Source organism: Chaetodon auriga, chromosome 7 (assembly GCF_051107435.1).
Source record: "Chaetodon auriga isolate fChaAug3 chromosome 7, fChaAug3.hap1, whole genome shotgun sequence".
Lineage (NCBI taxonomy): Eukaryota > Metazoa > Chordata > Actinopteri > Chaetodontiformes > Chaetodontidae > Chaetodon > Chaetodon auriga.
Window position 1 is genome coordinate 1,356,074 of NC_135080.1, and position 13,927 is coordinate 1,370,000.

At 49.6% G+C, this 13,927-nt stretch overlaps 1 protein-coding gene across 4 annotated transcripts in view; it reads right to left on the bottom strand.

Annotated features, from left to right (window-relative positions):
- Positions 1-1,048: 1,048 nt before the first annotated feature.
- LOC143323135 (leucine-rich repeat and fibronectin type III domain-containing protein 1-like protein) overlaps positions 1,049-13,927 on the bottom strand; it is a 252,813-nt gene continuing 239,934 nt past the window's right edge. For 3 of the 4 annotated variants that reach the window (XM_076734778.1, XM_076734777.1, XM_076734779.1), the window contains exons 12-16: positions 11,421-11,604; positions 11,081-11,300; positions 10,728-10,996; positions 4,448-4,497; positions 1,049-2,466 (exon numbers count right to left, since the gene is read on the bottom strand). In XM_076734778.1, coding sequence (XP_076590893.1) covers positions 10,872-10,996; positions 11,081-11,300; positions 11,421-11,604 — 529 coding nt within the window. In that variant the 3' untranslated portion in view covers positions 1,049-2,466; positions 4,448-4,497; positions 10,728-10,871. The remainder of the gene's footprint in view (positions 2,467-4,447; positions 4,498-10,727; positions 10,997-11,080; positions 11,301-11,420; positions 11,605-13,927) is intronic. The other variant, XM_076734780.1, reaches the window with a different exon arrangement.

A 13,927-nucleotide genomic window follows, 5' to 3' on the forward strand; every position in this document is an offset into this window, starting at 1 on the left:
CGTTCCACGTCCTTCACCTTCTTCCTGTTTGTCTGCTGCTCGGTGCTGATGGCTGCAGACGTCGGTTTGTCAGGATGTTTTGTTCCTGAAAACAGCTGCAAACAAAGGCGATGAGAGCCGTGAGACTCAACCAAAACACTGAACCAAGTCTGAGTCACAAAACCCATCGTAGAACCAAAAACACACACAGACAGACACACAGACACAGACACAGACACAGACACACACACACACACACACACAGTGGATTTAAAGGTTAAAAAGCCTTGTTGTCGCAGGCTTTTCTTCTTCTTCTCTTATTCTCTGACATTCTGGAGACGTGTGTGAAGGACGCTGATGATACGCAGAGCCGCCCTTCATCATTAAAAGTTCTCTGCCGGGTAACTGAAGCAGCCGTTCAGGCGATCTGGACACATTTATCGCCGTCTAACCGTGACGAGGCCGTTCAGCTTCTGTGTTTAAAACTGACGATCACCACCAGCTGTTTGCTCAAAGCGCGACACGTAAACGGCCGTCAGCGCAAGACGTCGCAGCACAGACCAGCTTTTGGATCCGTACGCGACATGTTAGCATTCAGACGTGACTGTGCAGAAGAGCTGGACCTCGACACAATCGCTTCGACCAGCCAGCACCAATGAGTCCTGATCTCAAAGGTAAAGGTGCTTATTTACTTCTGATCCCAGAGTGAGTCTTGTGCACAGAGCTGGATTGTGATTGGCTCTGAATACAGAGTGGAAGCACCGACCAGCACCTCCGAAGCTCATTAACTCGCTGTATCTGGTTTGTTTTGCACGACTTTTGTTGATCTTAGCCTACAAACTGGGCATTTTATTGGGAATACTTCAGCCCCTCACTGGCTTTAAAGTCAACCAAGACGTCACTACAGGTTCAGTAATGTTACAAGGACGACTAATGTTTTCTAAACTTATTCTCGAGTGAACTGTTCAGGTCTACGTCTGATCCTTCAGGGTGAGAAAATGTTAAAAACTGTACACGTCAAATCAGAAATACAGAATGTGATTCTGGTTGATGTCATTTTACACACACCTTTTTCCAAGAAAAATACCTTTTTATTTCATTAGAAATCCACATAATTGTATCTATGAAAGCATAAAATCCCCATTTCGCATGTTGTCGCTGTGTTTTTTCTCCTTATAGTGGTCATTTGTTTCGTTATATTCAAAGTAAATCATGGGTATCAAACCATTGAAGACTGTAAGGTGTATGTCACATACAAACACAGACACTGTCAAACGGCAAAGGGGGAGGAAGGGTGAGGGAGGGGGCGGGACAGCGCAAGTTCTGCTGGCCATCTTTTAAAACCCTTTAATACATTTAACGATCTCGAGTGCCAGCTTTTAGTAGTAGGAACACTTATGGTCGAGTTCACCGGTGTCTCGTACAGGTACGGTCGCTTTCCGGCGTCAAACGTCACAATTCACCGTTTCCACCATCGAACGCAGAGCCGGACGTCCGAGCTTTGAGTTCGGCTTCGATGAATCCTCGCTGGCGTTCCTCAAGGCTCCGTCCTCGGGACACTGAGGTTTTTTTTTTGTACTCCGACACAAAGAATCAATCCACCATGAACGCAAACACACCGATTATTTCAACATTATCTAAGTCATTCAGAGCCAGAAGAGTTAGACTGGTAATACTGGAGAGTATACTATTCAGCTGTTCATGGAGAGAGAGAGAGAGAGAGAGAGAGAGAGAGAGAGAGAGAGAGAGAGAGAGAGAGATGAGATGAAAACATACGATTAAAGTGCCGGAGAAGTTCACCGTTTAGTCTGACAGTTTATTATTGATGCTTTGAGACAAGACGCTGACATTGTGCTCGTATTTTCAACCCAAGGCCCAACGTGAGTTTTCTCTTTGACCGCTGAGAGAGAGAGAGCTGTGCTCGTGGAAGTCTGCGTATTCTCCCCCTGTGGTAACAACGCTGTCATAGTACTGTAGTAATCCTTTGGCATGTGACTGTATGCTGGGCAAAGACAGGAGCGGTGCCGCCGACCATCCGCAAACCGCGGCCGAGAACGTCCTGGAAAATGTCGTAAAATGGGTTTTCCCAAATCCTTCCAGTGTATTCCCAGAGCGGCGTTCAGCGTCCGCGTGGACTCCAGCTGTCAGTCTCAGAGGCCGAGTCCAGCCGACACCCTTTAAAGCCCCGTCAGATCATCGGATGCCTCTGAAAAGAAGCTTCCAGGCCGATTCGTCCAATCCGAGGTTTCAAGCTCCAGGTGAGCACCGAACACGAGCAGGGTTCAAAGCCCAGAGCCTGACCTGTATCCAACATGTCCGGTCCCGGCGCTGCGGAGACCTCTGCACGCCGACAGGTGGGCCAGGCGTCCCCCTCTGGCTGCCCACATCACATCCTGTCCGGTTCCGGTGGCATCAGAGGGTTCGGTGTGTCTCTGGGTCGAATACCTGATCACTGGGGTCCACAAGAAGGATGTGACCATGTGACACCTGAAGGAGACACGAGACGGAGACAGACAGCAGTGAAAGTCTGATTTCAGTGGAAGTATTCAGATTTCATACATTAACTACATACCAGCTTAAAAATACTCCACTACAAGTAAATTATGGTTGAAGTTTATCAGCAAAATATACATAAAGGGTAAAAGTACTGCGTTTCATCCATCATCAGACCTGATGTAAGTGTGTGAGCAGCGTTTTAGCAGGTTAAGAAGGATCTCCTTTCATCATAAACTGGTATGAATCTTTACCTTAAAGCAGCGACTATGACTGCAGTAAAAAGTACACAGTTCGGCTGTGAAATGCAGTACAAACATAAAGTAACAGTTCATTCTCATGTGTTTTCTGTTGGTAACATTTGGGGTTTGGAGCTCATAAATAAGCCTGTTCTCCCTCAGCTGGCCTCTCGTGGAGTCCTTTCTCTCGCAGCGAGCATGTTTTCAGAGTATTTGCTGTTTCTGTGGTTGAACTTCAGACATCCCATTTCTTTAGGACAAAAGAAAACGAGTGCACACATCCTCGCCCACCTTGTCCAAAATCACAAAAACCCACAGTGTCTTCGGGGGTCCGTGCGGTTGTTTTTCAGCACTGATGACTCAGTGGCAGCTTGGCAAAGCGCTGAGGCTCCAGGCTTTGAAGCCCATTTCCTGCCTGGACTCTGCTGTGGAAACTACCTCTTCACACCCACAAACTCTTTGTACTTGTACTTGAAATCCAGACCGTGGGCAAACAAACGGCATCACAACACCGTCTGATAAATAAAGCAGATGGTGAAGTCGTACCGCGGTGCAGGGGGACAGACTACGACCACGACTGACCTCACACCTGAAGGACCGAGCAGCTCGACCCACGACGAGTCCCAGAGTGACACCTGTGAGGTCGGCGGCGAGCAGAAAAACGTGACTACGAGTCGACCTAAAGGGGCTGACTCCTCAAGGTGAGAGACAGTGAAGCAGTTCATCTCTAGTTTCACCAGCAGGGGGCCTCAAAGTGGAGTAAATACAAATGTATATAACACAATGATCACGATAATAATCAATAATCACACAATGGCTGAGGACTGTGCGTCATGGAGCCTCGAGTGTGAATGAACACATTTAAAACGCTCTGAGTGGTCAGCTGCCACGCGTCCAGCCAATCAGAGCTCAGCTGTGACAGAAAGCAAAGACGTGAGTCAGTATAATCAGTAAGTTCAATAATCAGGAATCATTAAAACCCAAACTGAAAACCTCAATTTATAGCTGCTTTTTAAAATCTGCTCAGTGAACGACGGGAGCTGTAACGTTCTGCTGATCGATCACGGATCAATATTAATGAAGAACAGGTTCATGAAGATGAACACAAAGTGACTCCTCCACATGTTCTGAGGTAAACATCGACAGAGGAGAGGAGAGACGGAGATGAAGGAGTAAAAAAGAGGAGGAGAGGAGAAGAAGAAGAAAGAAAGGAGAAAAGGGAGCAGGAGGAGAGGAAACGAGGAGTAAATTAAGGACAAAGAAAGGAAAAAAGAGACGAGTTAAAACGATAAGAGAGAGTGATGAGGAAGTGATGAAGAGGAAGGAGAAGAAAGAGGGAGGAGTGGAGGAGGAGGGAGGAGTGGAGGAGAAGACTTACATAATGGAGGAGAAAGCTTACATAATAGAGCGACACCAATCTGCATACTGTGGGGGATCAGGCCGTTACATAAAGACTAACGCTGCTGACGAAGGCGGGCCGATCTTTACCGACACTCGACCGACTCCAGGCCTCCTCACGGCTGCTCCTCGCTCCTCCTTCTCCTCCTCACTCACCCTCTCATCCTCCGTTTTCACCTCTCTGTTTAAGTATGCCTGGCACGTTTCCACCCCTCTCTCCCTCAAGATGACATGTTCCAGCTTCTCTGGTGGAACAATGAGTGGTTACCCTCTCACCTGTGTGTGTGTGTGTGTGTGTGTGTGTGTGTGTGTGTGTGTGTGTGTGTGTGATCTCTCACCTCTCCCGCCTCCTCTGCCTCCAGCGCTGTGAAGCTGAATGTAAGAAAATCTGAAAAACACACAGAACCCAGAAAAAAATGACACAAGGGAGATGGAGTCAGACTGAGAGCAGACGGGGGGGGGGGGGGGGGGGGGTGTCAGGTGTGTCAGGTGTGTGCTGACAGGTAACAAGTAACAAATCCACCTGTAAAGCTCACTAATCAACACGCTGCAGTGTGTGAGGACATGTGGCTGTTGGGTTTTGGGCCACACTTTGTCTTGACGCTGTAACTTCCTGCAGAGACTCAGTCAGCAAACACATCGCGATGCTTTCAGGCGTTCTGTACACTGAGCTCCTCGTGTCACGAGCGCCGCAGCTGGTGTGACGCTCGGGGCGAAGCAGCTTCCAGAGCGCCACCTGCTGCTCGTTAAGGTCTCTGCAGCCAAGGCGCATTGACGTGTCCTCATGTCTGGACAGAGGCGTCCCTGCAGAGACCGTCTGTCTTCACCGATTGTCACTGCTGCTGATTAACTTCCTGTTGATCAATTAATCGATTAATCCCTTTAAATCTGTAATCTATGCATACAGGTGTGTTTGCTTTGAGGAAATAACAAACATGAGAGACTTCCTCACGTGTCCAAACTGGTTTCATGTGCAGAGATAGGAGCAGAGACAGGCGGTCGACCCTCACGCAGAAATGACAGACGGATAAGTGAGGAGGAGGCGACGGTCGGCGAATCGACGCTCTTTCTGATTTCCCAGATCAGCGTTGGGTCTTTCCTCGGTCTGCTGTAAATTCTGGGCTCCAGTTTTCTATTTACAGACTTCTCATCCTCCTCGTGTCCAATCTCTCTCCGTCCCTCCCCCTCATCCCGGAGTCTCATTTTCTCTCCCTCTCTCTCCATCCCTCCATCTTTTCTTGTCGATAGCGGTGTCCCGGGGCTCAGTGACTCATCTGTGCTTCTCTCGCTGCTCGGCCATTTTTTCTCCTCCTGTCTCAATAACTAAATATAAGTCGGTAATCCTCGCTTCTGTCTCTCTGTCTTTGTCTTTCTTTGGGTGTCTCTCTCCTCCATCTAAACCCACAATCCGTCCGTCCGTCCGTCTGCTTCCTTTGCAGACACACAGGTCTCCTTCAGATGGAGATTAAACTGACTTTCACTTTGTTTCTGTTTGGTTTCTGAAGCCACCGGTGAATCACATTCAAAGGCCTCTGTGTGAGGCAGCAGAGGCTGAGTTGGATTTCGCTGCTGTCTCTTAATGTGTCTTCACAGGAAGCTCCTCAAACCTCGAACACAACTTATTTTCTTCTCACATTTCTGCGATTTAAAGCACCTCTGAAGGCCAAAGGAGGAGCATGCAGTGGACTCTGCCTCACCTGCCTGCAGCTGTATAAACAGTTTTGAGTAGATGATGATGATGATGATGATGATGGTGATGATGATGATGGTGATCTCACTGAAGATAAAACAGTTAAACTTTATTTATATGTTTAGCTGCATGGCCACCTCGTCCACTGTCTGTGCTTTAGAGCTGATAAGTAAACGTTAAAGTGGGCTGCAGCTCGAGTCGCTGCTCCGTCGGTTCTTGTGCTCACTGGCTGATCTCAGAGCAGCCGACAGTCCGATACGAGCAGCCAGTCAGGCTGAACTGAACCTCCAGCTCAGTGAAATGTCCGTTTCACACATTCATCACAGTTCAGACTCACTTCCCGGGTGTGAGCATCCATAATGATGATCTCAGGCATTTCAGGTGAGCTCACCTGAAGTTTTACCTGCAGGTAAACTGGTTTAGCTGAACTGGAGGCAGGAGGGAGGGAGACGTTTCTACGCTGCACAGCGAACAGAAGGTTACGTTTGTGGGATGAGAGGCTGCAGACTGGACTTCATGTCCGCGGTGAACTCCCTCTGAACCCGCAGACATCCCGACGAACGCGGCGTCCCTCTGCTTTCCCGGATACATGAGGGTAAAATAAAGGCAGGTGAGGCCGTGGCAGCGCTCTCTGGGACCAGCAGGTGTCACTGTGGCTCTGCGCAGAGCCGCTGCCCGCCGGCCTCAGTGGAGGCTCTGTGGCGGTCGCTAACAGTTTAGTCACTGTGCCGCCCTGCTGCTCGGTGCCAGGCTGGGATAATAAAAGCACAGTGAACGAGGCCCCGATGCCTCGTGGCTCTGCGAGCGCACAGTGATGCTATCTGCCTGCGCCTGCCTCCGTCTCTCCACCCTCTCTCGCCTTTTCTGTGCTAATCGCTGATGTGGGATGGTGGGATTTTAGAGGAGGGAGCCAGCGTGTGTTGAATTAATGTGTGTATTTGTGTGCGGTGTGTAGCTTGTGCTCATGTGTCTGTTGGGGTGTGTTGGTGAAAACATTCAACCTCCAAAATGTTGGAGAATCAGGCTTCTTTCAGCCAGTTTCACACATTACATACAGATATAAACATGACTCCATTTCCCACAGTGCTCTGCTCCATCACTGCCTGTCCCCATCATAAGGAGCCTGCTGGCTGATTCACTCTGATACTGAGCTATTCTGGGGATCTTTTACAGTAAATAAGGCAGAGAGCTGCTGTTCACACTTCAAACTGTAATCAGAGGTCACATGACTGATAGGCATGTGTGAGGAAAGTCAGAAATGTGTCACGTGGGTGGACGATGGCAGCTCATTCAATCCAGCAGAAGGCAGAAATGAAACACTTCTGGACGCCGACGGCACGAAACTCCACCGAAGAAGAAGACGGCAGCAGCTGTGATTGGTCACATTCCTCGTCTACGCGCGTTTCCTGTCCACACATTTGACCCAATGAGGTAACCTGCTGAGACACACGTCAAATCAACAGACGTAAAGCGTTCGCCACCTACAAAGAAACATCTAACTGAACCTGAGCTGCAGCCAACGATGAGAGCAGCAAAGTGTGAGCTGTGTGGTTCACGTCCAGCAGACAGACAGGTGTGTTTACAGCGCGGCACAAGCTAATGCTAACAAACAAGCTGACATGTCCAGTCGTCCGCTTTCTACAAGCTGAATGAAGACCGACGACAAGAATCCAGACTGTTCCTCAGCATCAACGAGGAGGCTGAACGGTCTCCTCTGCTGCCTTTGAGCAAGGCAGCATGTGAGAGGAGAGACTCACATCTCAACAGAGTAAAAACCAGATCTGCTCTGCTGGACTCGTCTCTCAGCCCTGAGGCGAGCACAGAGACATGTGACCACCAACGTTTGTACCAAAACCCAGAAGACCTGCCGCTGGCTTCTCCTCTGGGACCCTGAACGCCTCGCTGCTGGACAGTCAGCTGACAGTACAGGTTTCACACGTTTCCTGATGATGCTGATGAAAATCATGTTCTGTCACTGTGCTAATCAATTAATTGATTAATAGAAAGTGATAATTGGGGTTATTTTAGGCTGATTACTGTAAGAACTGTTTAACCTGAGTGTCGCTCCTTCCTGTTTAAACTGCAATCACCACTATGAACGCAGCAAACAGTAAAAACGCACAAATAATACTTGTGTTCCTGCAGCTGAGTGTGTGTGTATGTGTGTATGTGTGTGTGTGTGTGTGTGTGTGTGTGTGTGTGTGTGTGTGTGTGTCTAGTGGGAGAGGGTACTGATGACATTTCGGGGAGTGGTGAGTCAGGCTGACCAACAAACACCAGCTCAGTTCATACAGATTGAAGAAAAATCAGCTGCATTGAGATGTGTGTGTGTGTGTGTGTGTGTGTGTGTGTGTGTGTGTGTGTGTGAGAGCAAGAGTGTGTGTGGTAGATATTAAACCCACAACAAATGGCCTGAGGGCCAGTGGGGGCTGCTGAGATTGCCTCTGTGAGAAAGAAAGTGTGTTTCTGCATGTCTGTGTGTGTGTGTGTGTGTGTGTGTGTGTGTGTGTGTGTGCATGACAAACTGTGTGTTTCCAGATGGGAGGTGTGTTATTACAGGAAGGAAAGGAGGGACAATATGATGAGCAGATAAAAGAGGTCGTAACATCACAGAGGAGCAGTGGAAGGTGGATGAAGGAGGGATGAGGAGGAGGAGTGAATCACCTGGAGCGAAAAGAGGAGGAAGGAAACACAGACGGAGGGAAAGAGGGAGGAGAAGAGAGATGATGGAGGGAAAATAAGAGAGAGGAGAGGGAGAGTGGAAGAGGAAAACATGGAGGAAGAAGAAGTACAACCACCACAGTACAAATATTACAAGTCCTTCATTTCAAATGTAACTTAAGTAAATGTACACAAGTATGAGCCCTGATGTGTACTTCAAGTACCAAAGGTAACAGTACTCAGTATGCAGAATAATGGAGACTCTGTTATTACATTAGAATCAGTGATGTGTTCATGTGTTCAGCACTTTAATGGAGCAGCTGCTTAATTTAATGTATTTATATATATTTTATAAGTACTATACATATATTTGTACTGCAGGGTAGTTTGAGGTAATAACGTCATAATTCACTCTGGTTAGATTTTGTGTAAAGTAACTAAAGTTGTGAAATAAATAAATAAGCATAGAGATGCAGAAGACGTGAGCCGGCTCGATGCAGGAAGACCGTCTCTGTCACGCTGCTTGTAAACCGGAACAGACACGAGAAGGTCACCTGACTCGTCAGGTCACATGACCCTCGGCCACAAAGGACTCGCTCTGCCTCTGCTCAGCCCTCCATCACTGAGCCAGTACTTCAATTCACAGAGACACGAAGACAAGACACAGCTCATAAATCGTGTGAAGAGAAAAATCCTCCAGAGCTTTGATAGATGCTCACGACAGGACGTACGTCTCAATGTGAGAGGCAGGAATACGAGCAGATAAAGAGCGAAGCTGCGGCGACGATAACCGACGAACAAAACGACCTTGAACCCAGAAACGAAGGGAGAGGAAGACGGCGAGAAAACAAAACAACTCATTAAAACCAAACAAACGGCTGCAGAGAGCGAAGGAGAGGAAGAGGAAACAGGAAGTGATGAGGCACAGAGTAATAAAAGGTGACGTGGTGAGAAAAGGCTTCCCAAGATTTACAGTTAGCTTAGCTCAGCCGTGACGAAGAAGAAGAAGAAGAAGAAGAAGAAGAAGAAGAAGAAGAAGAAGAAGAAGAAGAAGAAGAATGATGATATGATGTGAACAAATATCTACAAAATCACCTCAAATTCATCACATTCGCTCAGTTATTTTCTAAATTGCTGGGTCGTTTCAAGTGCTGGCAAAGGCTCATGGGTATTGTAGTCTTCAGAGCTTTTTACTCTGGATGAAGGACTGCAGAGCCAAGTGCAGAATACTCATGTTTTTGGACACGGACTGATGTTTGGTTCCTACACGTCTGTAAACCTGCATGACTCTGCTCTGCTCCGCTCACCTGTTCACCTGTTTACCTGTTTACCTGTTCACCTGTTCACCTGTTCACCTGTTTACCTGTTCACCTGTTCACCTGCTCACCTGTTCACCTGTTCACCTGTTCACCTGTTCACCTGCTCACCTGTTCACCTGCTCACCTGTTCAGCAGCTCAGGAACAGTTTACGTTCTCTTCCATCAGCCAAAAACAAATTTCTACATCCATATTAACATGAAACCAGTCTGACGTGATGGAAGCTGTTCAATCTGTTTACTGGCCAGGAAATTACAGTCATGTGCGTGTATGTGTGTGCGCGTGTGTGTGCGCGCAGTGTCACATGGTCAGTGAGCCAGCAGCACTGTGTACCTGCTGGTGTGTCTGTGTGGGTGTTTTCCAGGTGAGCGGCTGCTCATTAAAGTCGATTTTTAATGGAAGCGCGTTCAGTGGAGCGAACTGAACGAACTTCGTCCGCCTGGTTTATTAAAGCCGCTCGCCGCCTCGTCTGTCCGATTCAAAACTCACAGACTTCAGACGAATCCCTCGTCTGTCCCCCCTCGTCTGTCCCTCCTCGTCTGTCCCCCCTCGTCTGTCCCCCCTCGCCTGTCCCTCCTCGTCTGTCCCCCCTCGTCTGTCCCTCCTCGTCTGTCCCCCCTCGCCTGTCCCCCCTCGTCTGTCCCTCCTCGTCTGTCCCCCCTCGTCTTTCCCCCCTCGTCTGTCCCTCCTCGTCTGTCCCCCCTCGTCTGTCCCCCCTCGTCTCTCTGTATTTGACTTCGTGCATTCACTTACTTCGCTGTGAGTTACCTGAAGAAGAGGGAGGAGCTAACGACGAGCCCATGAATCAACATGTCTCCTCCATAAACAGCTAAACCTGACAAACGTGTCTCGCCGTCTGTCTCACACACGCAAGGACGCTGAAGTCTGGTCTGACCACATGCTCACATGCTGATTGGCTGTCCGCCCCGCCTCCCTCAGCAGCTACTCACCAATGACAGGAGCCGCTCTTCGGCGTCAGGCGGAGTCTGGCTCCAGGCACCAGCAACAAATCAAAAACAGGGGGAGGGGAGTGGAGTATTGGTTTGGGCGTAGAGATTGGTGGGCTGTGGGTTTGATTGACAGTTTCTTGTGTGTTATTGGGAGATGGCGTCATCGTCGTGGGTGGGATTCAAGTCCACTACCGTCGTCCCTCGGAGAGAAGCCGCCGCCATCCCCTCTGCTGACGATGACGGCTGGGAGTTTTTATTCGCGCCTCCACCTGGAAGACAAGAGGAGGGAGTCAGATTAGGAGGAGCTGACGAGGAAGAGGAGTCACGTACTTTCTTTTCTTTCCTCCAGTTACCCTGCCCTGCAGAGGAAGAGGACGGGGGCAGAGCGAGCACGTTGGCTCCCCCTCCTCCTCCTCCGTTGGTCTGGGAGCAGACGTTGGCGTGGCGGGCGGCGGCCTTCTGCTTGTAGTGGTTGCTGTGCAGCTTGTACTTCATCAGGAGGATGAAGATGAAGACCAGGACAGAGGCCACGATGATCCCCCCGATGATGATGATCATGGTACCTCCCAGGAACTGGAGATGAAGATGAAAAGCAGGCAGACAGTTAACCTCCGACGACGGCTGACAAACCCGACTGTCCATCTTCAGAGTTGACTGTGCTGATCTCAGGTCTGCTCAGGCTGACCCACTCACCTGGTCTCGTATGGAGTGACAGCGTCCGTACTCCGTCTCCGTGCTGAAGGACACGCAGCCCACCAGCTTGGTGCCCGTCAGGGCGGTGATGCCGTCGTCGTAGACGGCCAAGACGCACAGCTCGTAGTCTCGCGCCGAGGCCAGGTCGCTCAGCAGGAAGTACTTGTGGTTGGCTGGGATCATCCTGAATGAGAGACAGAGACACAGACGTCTTTTATTCTGTCCTGAGTCACAGATTCTCCTGCACAGTCAGCTGAGCTGGATTCAGGTCTCAACGCGCTTTCAGCTGCTTCACACAAGGCCAGCAGCCACAAGAGGTCACATGACCCTCACAAAGCTGCTTCACTGGCTGAACTGTGCAGGGAGACAAACAGACACCTGGTCAGTTACCTTCATGTTCTCACTGTGAACGAATCGTGTGTGTGTGTGTGTGTGTGTGTGTGTGTGTGTGTGTGTGTGTGTGTGTGTGTGTGTGTGTGGACACCAGAACAAACAGCAGTGACTGTGCAGGGGCCAAAGGTCATCGACCGGGAGTCAGAGGACGGACAAAGATCAGAGAGGACACATCGGACAGCAGAGACAGCTCAGCGTGTCCCGGACAGCCGAGCTTGTGGCTCTGATGCTCCTGTTGAACACACCTGAGTGTTTTGAGGGACCTTCTGGGGGTCAAAGGTCGTCGCTCTCATTTGAACACGGACTCTGACGTTTGTCTCGTTATTTCATCATTTTCTGCTGAGACGCTCGGCGTCTCCAGAGTCCCAGGACGCAGTGATTACAGAGGATGGCAGAGCTCGAGCACAGGAGCAAAAATCCATTTCACTTCTCAGTGCGACTGTGTCGGCTCCTCTGGAGGAGGACGGCGAGGAGGTGCTGCCGGTTATTGAACCAGACACAATGAAGCTCCTGAATTCTGCACAAATTGACTTATTTCTGTCAACGTCCAACCACTTTCTCCCTCTACAGCCTGGAGAATAACAGGACTCGGCAAACTTTTTGTACGAAACCGTTTGTCATGTCACTGTCGAGCTGGACGGGTCCGCTCTCAGCGTCCGTCTGCAGGGAGGCCGATCCGCCGACGCCACAGTTCAGCCGCGCTGAGAGCTGAAGCTGAAGGACAGAGCGAGGTCTGGTTGACTTCGTCCCCTGTCGACACGCCTGTTTTTACCATGAAACAGTCCAGCTGTGGACGGCACGCCAGCCCTCAGAGAGTCAGTGGGACCGTCTGGAAAAACAAACAGCATGTCTGAAGGTGTCTGTCTGATACAAACGAGCCTCGAAGAAAGTTTACAGTCTGGTTTAAAGCTTCACGTGCTGCAACATAAACCACTCAGATTCCGTCTTCAGCACCGCTGGAAGAAAAGCTACAGTCAGTGGTGACCAGTCACCAAGACGTTTAACGTCTGCGCGGTCGGACCTGAAAGCAGCATTATTTAAGGTTACTGTAGGCATCTGTGGTCACCGCGCGTACGCAGGAGCAGCGGCAGCGTTCAGACTCTGATCTGCTGCAGCTGAAGCAGCTTCTGCATTTCAATGAACGCCATCAAAGGCTCGTCTACACAGAGAGCTCTGGATTCAAACTCTGTCACATCCACATGAACTGCACGTGCCAGGACACACACTCGAGGCACGTCCCCGGGTCGTATCGGAGAGGCTTCGCACCACAAATGGACACGATGGCGATCAGACGGCGTCAGTGTGTCCTCAGGATGTGGAAACTCTCATATCAGCCGTTCATGACGACCAGCAGGTCTGCTGAGATGACAGAGGCTGAACCAGCAGCTGCTCTCGCATTGAAGCCGGAGCAGTGTTTGTTCACACGTTCACCTTCATCATCATGTGATCACCTGTGGCCGTGAACATGGTCTGAGCAGAGAGCACCTCAGTCCAGCTTCAGCTGCTCTGCACTGACTTCCTGGAACATTCAGGACTGATTTTAAGGTCCTCCTCCTCCTCGAATACAGAGCTCTTAAAGGGTTAGCATCAAGCTACATCATTATTATTATTATGTTGGTGTAATTAATTATAAGCTTCAAACTGAAGGTGCTGCAGCAGAGTGAGGACCTGTCCCTTGTCCTTCTGTCTCTGCTCGTCTTTATGTCACTGATAAACACTCATCGTCCTCACGCACTGTTTGGATTCTTCTTCTGTTATTTCAGCTTCGTTGGTTGGAATGAGAAACAGAGGAGGAGATCTGACAGCGTTCTGCTGAAGAGACTCGCAGAGGAGTTTCCTGATAATACGAAAGATTAAATCTGAAGTGGAGAGAATAGAGGAAAGACGGACGGATGCAGGAGGAAGTTTCCATTTTCCACGAGGAAATCAAAGGCTGTAAGGTGGAGAGAGATTAAAGATGGAGAATGACGGCGGTGAAACGAGGAATATGAGCCAGACGAGGACGAAGGGATGACGAAGAGGAGACAAGGTGAGACAGAAAAGATGGAGGAGGAGGTGAGGGAGTGAAAGTAAAGACGTGCCAGTTAAAAAAAGAGAAGATGAGACACAACACA